At 37.7% G+C, this 8,923-nt stretch overlaps 1 protein-coding gene across 1 annotated transcript in view; it reads right to left on the bottom strand.

The window, feature by feature from the left end:
* Nucleotides 1–2,959: 2,959 nt before the first annotated feature.
* Nucleotides 2,960–8,923, bottom strand: part of LOC139756658 (uncharacterized) — a 28,423-nt gene continuing 22,459 nt past the window's right edge. The window contains exons 2-4 of the mRNA XM_071676316.1: nucleotides 6,840–6,959; nucleotides 5,653–5,866; nucleotides 2,960–5,184 (exon numbers count right to left, since the gene is read on the bottom strand). Of these exons, the coding sequence (XP_071532417.1) occupies nucleotides 5,097–5,184; nucleotides 5,653–5,866; nucleotides 6,840–6,957 (420 nt within the window). The 5' untranslated portion in view covers nucleotides 6,958–6,959 and the 3' untranslated portion in view covers nucleotides 2,960–5,096. The remainder of the gene's footprint in view (nucleotides 5,185–5,652; nucleotides 5,867–6,839; nucleotides 6,960–8,923) is intronic.

Below are 8,923 nucleotides of genomic sequence, written 5' to 3'. Positions count from 1 at the left end.
TTTGATAGTGTTAATTCCTAGATGAATCTTCCACATTTCTATCAGGACGACGAACATTTTAAAAGGGAGAGGTCAGTGGATAGAATATCTGTTTTGCACTGCTTGAATTCTTTGGATAAGGTAAAGATAAAAAAGTTTCGAGATATCAGTTTTGATATAAAAGTGTAAGTTTAATTTGAACGAAACTTATGTAAGCAACATATAGGTAAAGCTCTATCCTGTTCAGAATAATTAAAGTACCAAAATTACAGGCTCCGTAGAAAATAAGAAGCGAATGTCATAGTTACCCTTTTACATGCATAGAAGATGTACCATTTTCTGTGATCGTCTGTTTAGAACCAGTCTGGTAATGTCAGATGGCGTTGTCAACGCGGATTCGGCGTCATATTTCGCGTAATGCAAACGTACACAAGTTACGCTTCTTGGTATGAAGTTCCTGGGATTTCAGCTGGCATCAAAACATGTCAGACGACGCGTTGTTGACATGGGAGTCCAGAGAAGGGGAATTGTTTTTTTGCTGTTTTTGTGATGTTATGTTGAAAACTTTGTTTCACTGACTTCCAAGAATGACTCTAGTGATATTGTGTTGTCAAGACGAGGTTCGTAGTATGCAGCGTGGACAGCCATTACCAAATATCAAGCACTCGACAATGTATGGATGTTCACCACAACCAAAGACTACTATTGATCTCCACTTACAAGGTTAGTTCATATTTGTACAGACGTTCTGTAGTTTCAAGAAGTTTCAGTTTATTTCAGCTCAAATGCTTGATGCAGTTAACGTTAGGCATGTATGTAAACATGCCATCATGGAGTACGTCAGGTATATACGTAGTTCCACCGCAGTATTTCCTTACATTTTACTATAATGTATTTCACCTCATGATTTACGTCTTGTATAAAGCCCATTATAGAGGCTATGGGAATTTCGGAAGGGTCTCATTACGTGAATATCAAAGTAAATCAGATTTACCGTAGTCCTGATATGAGCAATGACTTTGTTTATTAGAGAAATATTAATAGAATAGCTTTGCTAAAGTCAAAGGCCACAGGTCTTGTGAGAAATTAATATAGTTTAGGTTTAGGCGACTTTGTAGAACAAGTAACGTTTAGTAACTTGTGTATTACGATAGTTAAGAAACAAAAAAATAATCCACTTTCTTAGTAATAAGAGTCTTATATTTTTATATTGATCAATTTAGTGTGATTTTAGGAATAATGATATTACAATATTTTCCCTTTAGTTGCCATTGTATTTTGATGTGTAAGTCATCGTATAGAAATGTTGGTAAACACATGGGGTCTAATTATAAAGCTAACTTAGCTTTTTATATTTCTACTTTTTTTATATTTCTTTCCCTACGGCAGTTACTGAATAGACCTAACATTTTGAATGTTAGTTGGGAGCTTTGAGTTGCAGGACGACCAAACACAAGCATTTCTTACAATGATCAAGTACAGTAAATATGTAGGTGCGTGTACAGGATCCTCCCTAGTGTACATGAAGCTAGATTAGTTTGGGTGAAATGTTTATAGATTCCTACACATGGGTGTGAGCTAGATCACTTATTTATATACGTGAACTAGAAATTGAAAACAAAGAAAGTGTTACATGGTGATTCGTATGTACTCAGTACTGTACTGCAGAATTATGGGGAAGTCCATGGATATCCGTTCAAAATAACTTTAGAAATTTGATTTCAAATCCAAATAACAATGATAGGTGTATAATTCCTTCTTGCTGCATTTGTATCTTGATTTATATCCATAATCCTATTTTGACCATCCTCGCCATAACTTTCGTCGAATCGTCAGTCTGTCTGATTGAATCAGTACTTCATTATACACCATTTGTGTTATTCAGGAAATACATTGTTGGCAGTTTTAAACGGAACCCCTACAATAAGTTTACCAATATACTGGCAGTTTCATTATCATGTACTGGCATTGCTTTAGCCAGGAACGTACCCATGTCAAAAACTGCCCATCTCATTTTTCTTTTATTTCCTTCGGGAAATATTCCATGGCGGAAGAATTGGTTGACTACTTATGTTCTATTGACCATATTAGAATTTCTGGTTGGGAAAAATTGGATGCAGAATATTTTTGAGTTATATTTCAGGAGGCATATTTTATTGGTCTAACCCGGCCGGATAACGAGTATATTTGTATTACAATAGATATTGCAGTCATACGTAAAGAGAAGCATGTGATATGTTTTAATACCTCAAAGGAGAGGAGTGAAGCCCATATTATACACAGGTCTTTACCATTGGGGTTTATCCGGTCAGTTTGGACTGCCCATAATTTTTGCCTTCTTTTTGCGCCTGCGTAATTCATTACATTGAATTGAAAGAAGTGATATAACGTATTTCACGTAAAACTGAAATTATGAATGGATTTTTTAAGCTAAAACTATGAAAGTCGAGCCTGCTTACCACAGTATAATACATTTTCCTTGCCTTAAAGGGTAATGTGCATATTGTGTTTGGCAGGTCTCGATCAACTAGGATAAGGCAGGACAAATTCGAAAGTAGTTTTGGTGTACTTTTTTACTACCTAAGTGTTTACGTTATGTTTTGTTAAAGATAATTTTGACGGATTTGTTTAGCGTTTGCAATAAAACCAAATTCACGTAAAGATAGCGGTGATTTAAATGGTAAAAAAAAGAAATTCAAAAGTAACAAAATGATTTGATGCTTTAGATGCATTTAACTTGTAGGCGAATACTGTTATTGTCACTGTCAAGCTCTATAAAGCTTGCTATATTATTATAGTGATAGGAATGGTCATTATGTGTAGCACGTTATCAGCATGAGCATCAAACTAGACGGATGGAGAACATCCATCATGACAAGTTTAATGTAAATGTCTTGGTATGTTCATCTTTGGTAGGTATATTATGACGAGCTGTCCATCAGGAAAGTGAAAATCAAACATATTCTTTAAACACTTTAATATTATAATGAGTTTAATGGATAATGGTGTACATCATTATTAATGGCATATGTTTCTTTGCCTCCGTGCCCCGTGTCTGTCGTGGTGTCAGGCTCAGGATGGACTACGTCCTCTTGTTAACATATTACACTTAACTACGTCCTCTTGTTAACATTACACTTAACTGCTATGGAGGGATGAGCTGTTGTTCTCTGGTAATTGAGTCAGTCAGATGGTAGCTTTAGCTTGTCTTTGATCTTAGTGCAATAGACACAGTTTATGTGGGTGAATTGTATATTACGTCTGCCAAGCCATTCAGTTTCAGATGAGGTAAAGTAAATGATTCGTGAAGCAAAACTAAAATACGCTGGACCAACCTAAATGTAGACATTTAGCCTGACCAGCACCCAAACGTGAAAAGGGCATGTAACGTTAATTGTAGGGAACTGGGTTTCGTAAATTATGCCAGATAATGCGGGTTGAATTTAACATATTTGATACGATAGCCACATTAAAGTCACCCAGCATTGTACTCTTATTTTGCAAGGGTCATAAGTGCTGTGAGTCTGTCATGTATCTGAGAATATATCAGAATACTGTAGTATTTGATACGTGCTGTGGTATATGTATTACACAGACTGAAAAGGTAAAAGAAACATCTTGATTTTATTGTGTACTGCTAGATAAGAAGATTCTAAGTAAAGAAATTTATTAGATTTCTTAAGTAGATTTACTCAAATAGGGTATTAGAGGGAATATTTTTGGTTAAACAAGTAACCTGCTATTGATTAAGCATCGGAAATTGGTAGGATAGATAGAAAATTTATGAATTTAATGGAGAACGTACAGCTATTATGTACCGATATTATGTAGACATTCAAGGCCCGTATTATGAATCAGAATAACCCTTTCATCGTTGAAATATCAAGTTAACTAAGGGAAGAAGATATGATGCAGAATTCGACTTATTACAAGAGGGCTGATATCATTGGTTTAGCCAGTGGGTAGGGGGAAATTTTCCATGTATTATGATACATTTTAACCAAAAATTTATCAATATCTCCCGCAAAAGCAGATTGTTTTCGAAGATGTTTTCGGTACCTGTGTTGGAATGCATATGCCACATTGTATAAGAAATTAAAACCCACAAAAACAGGTATACGTTGGTGATAAAATGGTTGCTTGATCCAATAGAACCCAGACGACATTTGCTTTTATATTATTCCAAAGCGAAACTTATTATGTTGTCACGCATTGTCATGCTTTTTGCCTAATTCAGTTTCTCAGCTCCCATAAGTTTTGTTCGCTTTAATGGAGTAAGTTGACCCGTTTCCAGCAATTTTTTTTGCATCATCAGACATTTATGATGCACAGCGTTTGGGACTGATGAGTATGAACTTGTATCAGTTGTACGAAATTCACTTATATAATGACCCATTTATCGTAACTGATTACATTTTACTCTGAAATGCAAGTAATTTTCCATGATGTAATTACTGGTAACATTATGATTTAGTCACATGAAAGTAATTCTGCTCTTTACTTCTGGTTTTCCCCGTTCTATTGGAAAAGTTGTTTGAACCCTTGCTGAAAATTACATGAGGTAATTCAGTATATGGGAATATTAAGACTCAGGGAAGTATTGGTATCATGTTCAAAATACGTAATTATATCATAATTTCTGATAAATAAAACACTGTAATGTTACATACCATAATATTCAGATACAAGAGGAGGGTAAGATGTATAACTTTATATTATTATTATCATTATTGTCATTATTATTATTATTATTATTATTATTATTATTATTATTATTATTATTTTTTTATTATTATAATTATTATTATTATTATTATTTGCTCTTGCAAATAGATATTAGGAAGAGACAACCAGAAATACACTTCCCCATTTTATTAGTAGTCTTTTGGAGATGGAACATTCCTTTAAAAAAAAAAAAATCTCCCCCTGTTCTCTCAAATTTCAAAATGTATCACTTCAAAATGGTTGGAGGAGAGACTGTGTGTAATATTGCTGAGTATCATCTGAATCTGTACCACTGGTGACACATCATGAGGAGTGTGGTAATGTGGAGGCGGGGTTCACGGTGAGGGTGTGGGAGAGATGCACTAAGCATGCAGCATCCACCTGCAGTATCTCTAGCGCCTCCCTGTCTCCATCATGCGCATGAGCAGGTTGAGTGTGTTGTCCATGTTCTGGGCGCAGGAGGCGGATCCTGTGCAGGACCTGCGGGAAGATATTGAAAATAATGATGACGATGATGATAATGATGATAGAATGTTCATTGAAGTAAGAGAATCAAGCGCGGAAACTGTTCAGTCAAAGAAGATACACACTGCAATTGAGAAGGTTCTTTAGCACGATAGATTATGACGGGATGAGTCTGTTCATGTGTTATATGAGAAACATTTTGATTAGATGATTTCTGTATCTTCCCGGTTTATTTGATGTTAAATTCGATGTTAAATTCGCGTGTTAAAGTGTTTTAGGTTATGGGCGGCCGTGTCTGTGTTGAAGCCAAACACGTAGATATTTCTTGGAAGGGTCGTGCGTTGTGATGTTTGAAGTTCTCTCTGTTATAGAGAACAAGTAGATTGACAGCTGCTCATGACTTGATGGTTGTAGATTACTGTTCTTCACACACACACACACACACACACACACACACACACACACACACACACACACACACACCTAAGCGGTCTGTTCCATTCCTCGGGTGGGGCAGGGGCGCCGGCTGCCACGGGGTAGGCTGGTTCTTGAGCTAAGGCGCCCTCTGCCAGGAGCGCTTCTGGCTGCCTGCTCCTCAGGCCCGCCGCCGTCGCCTCCTGCATTAGGCGCTGCCGCAGGTAACGCGATCGGTCGTACGAAGGCCGCAGGACGGGCTCGCCGGGCTTGCGGTAAGGGCCTGGAAGGTTAGGAAGGGAGGTGTAGGACATTGAAATGTGTAATGAGTTAATTATATTTGTAAACAGAAGCTGTCATATCTCAAAAGGATATTAACATTACGTGAAGATAAATTAACCTTTTGATCGGAAATGGTTTTCTCTTTTTTTTTTTTGTAAAACTCGAAACTGTTCTTAGTATGCAATTGACGTAAATTGATCCATTATGTTTGATGGATTTTCTTGCCAGCCCTTCAGAACTGTCAAGACTGCTCAGGCAATGGGAGAGTTTGATGAAGTTAACGTTCTCAGAAGTGAAGCAAGAGAAGTTCCGATGTGTTTGCATTACTCCGTGTCTCGCTATACCCTCCCTTCTTAAGGGAAGAAGGGAGAGGAAGCGGGAACTCATAAGATAATGATGGAAAGGGAAGAGGAAGCGGGAAATCATGTGATGATGATAGAAAGGGAAGAAGAGAGAGGAAGCGGGAAGTCATAAGATAACGATAGAAAGGGAAGAGGGGAGAGGAAGCGAGAAATCATGTGATAATGATAAAAAGGGAAGAAGAGAGAGGAAGCGGGAAGTCATAAAATAGTGATAGAAAAGGAAGAAGGGAGAGCAAGCGGGAAGTCATATGATAATGATAGAGAACGGTTAAGGATGGTGATAGACTAGGAAGACATGCAATAATAAGGGACGAGGAAAGAAAAAAAATAGAAGGGGGAAAAATATCAGTGGTTAAATGAATTGATTGGTTGAACTCAGAACGATTGGTAAGGCAGGGAATGTAAGGTGCACGATTATGTTAATAGTAGTGATTGGGGCCGGGAAAGAGATGCAAATTATGATTTGATAATGGTAATGCCGAACTGTTTGGAATAGAGAGGCGATGACGTCAAAGTTGAGGATTTTGTAAAGACAGAATACCTACAGAGAGAGAGAGAGAGAGAGAGAGAGAGAGAGAGAGAGAGAGAGAGAGAGAGAAAGGTAGCTCTTACCGACGAAGTTTTTGAGGACTGCAGGGTGGATGGTGATGGCGGGCGTGGTGGGGACTAGCGCCATCACCAGCAGGACGCCCACACATACGCTCATCACTGCACGCGTTGATACGCCCATTTCTGTAACAACAACAACAACAACAAAAACAACAACTCTCTTAAATTGTTGGAGGGGTTAGGTCGCCAGCCAGGAGCCACTAGTAGTGGGTCGTGGAAGCCTCCCGCCTTTAATGATATTACTACCATTAACAATGATAATCCTTCATTAATACTTAGATTCTTAAGTTTTCGTTTTCACGCTCTCTTGTTCCATAATTCGACCGGGAAATGGAGAGCAGGGCTTGGGCAGGTATTGAATTATCAGGCTTATAGAAGAAATAAGATTGAGTAATGCTAATATGTTGACACAAGAGTTTAAAGAAACGCAAGTTATAGTGAAAATGAATAGTAATTAGGAAGAAGAATGTAAATGTAAATTAGGAAGAAGAATGTGAATGATTTGAAAGCAAAACCAGCTTAGGAGGAATCAGGTTTTAGATGCGTGTAGTAAAATTGGAAAATACTACAATGCTTTATTTAAAGTGAGGTGGCAAGTCGCAGAATTTATTTATTATATTATTCAGGAGAAATATTAGTTAATAATGCCTGTTAAGGCATTTTTTTTATTAACCGAAATACTTATTGTTAAATAGTTTTAGTAAGATTTAGGTCGGTAGGTCACTGAACTTGTGTCATATCTGTAGATTATAAAATATTTTGTTTAAAATTTGGGTGATAAGTTCGTAGAATTTTTTTTTATTACTCAGATATGAGTTAGAACGTCCTTGGAGTTTTCTCATATGAGTTAGAACGTCCTTGAGAGTGTTCTCATATGAGTTAGAACGTCCTTGGAGTTTTCTCATATGAGTTGGAACGTCCTTGGGAGTTTTCTCGTGTTCGTGGCTTGTCGATATTTAATAAGGTTGATCTGAAACATGGACTGGGATGTCCGTAGACACTTGCATGACAGTGAGAGGTTGTAGTGCAGTTGTCGGAGTAAACTTGGTCGTACTATTATATTTTCCTCTTTCAACTTGACGGGTTGTGGTGAGTAGGTCTTGCCAGTGTAGCTGTGAGTGGGGAGAGGCGGCATTGTTTCGTTAATGGTAGATAAGGAAAATGTTGGAAATGTTGTTGAGAGTGAGTTTGGTTACACACACACACACACACACACACACACACACACACACACACACACACACACACACACACACACATATTTATAGGGAGATTGAGGTTGGGCGAAAGAAAATAGACTAAAAAGATATTTAACACGTTACAGTAACGAATATAAATGGAACAGCAAAAGAGTTTATTGTTTATTTTCATTCCTCTCACAGTTTGCATCGACAATCATATATATATATATATATATATATATATATATATATATATATATATATATATACCTTTCTGTTCAGTAATAACCCGGGTAGGGTAAGCAAGCGCCCCTTCATTCCTCATAGCCTAGGGGGGTCGTGCGACCACAGCCACTCCCAATACTCCAATATTTGAGTGCGTCGTTGTATGGTACACCTCCCACGCCGGAGCACTTTGCCGTGATTGTCCTGACGCCCACCCCTGCTGGCGCATCACCGTGACACCGAACGCCCTCATTGTCTCCTCCCATTCTGGATTCATCGTTTGGGGGTGATCCATTCCGGGATGTTATTTATAGCAGCATGTATAGTGGCGCCCAGCCTTACGTGAAATGCCGGGATATTCCTAGGTTGGTTTCGTCACGTGTGTTTCCTCGTCCCGTTAATGGACATTCCTAGTTTTTACTCTCATATTATTTTGTGTTGAATGCTCCTGCTGTCAACGCATTAGCTTCCAATTAAAAGTTTGGAAAAAAAATGCATTTAATGTTCGGAGTTACGCTAAAAATTGCTGATTTATTGGCGTTGTCTTAGTTTGTATCCTCGCTTAAATTGTTGGTTTATTGACGTTTTCTCAGTCTATCCTAGCTTGAATTGTTGGTTTATTGACGTTTTCTCAGTCTATCCTAGCTTGAATTGTTGGTTTATTGACGTTTTCTCAGTTTA

Source organism: Panulirus ornatus, chromosome 23 (genome assembly GCF_036320965.1).
Source record: "Panulirus ornatus isolate Po-2019 chromosome 23, ASM3632096v1, whole genome shotgun sequence".
In the NCBI taxonomy this organism is placed as follows: Eukaryota; Metazoa; Arthropoda; class Malacostraca; order Decapoda; family Palinuridae; genus Panulirus; species Panulirus ornatus.
The sequence above is the reverse complement of the archived record's forward strand: the minus strand, read 5'-3'. Positions and strand labels throughout refer to the sequence as shown.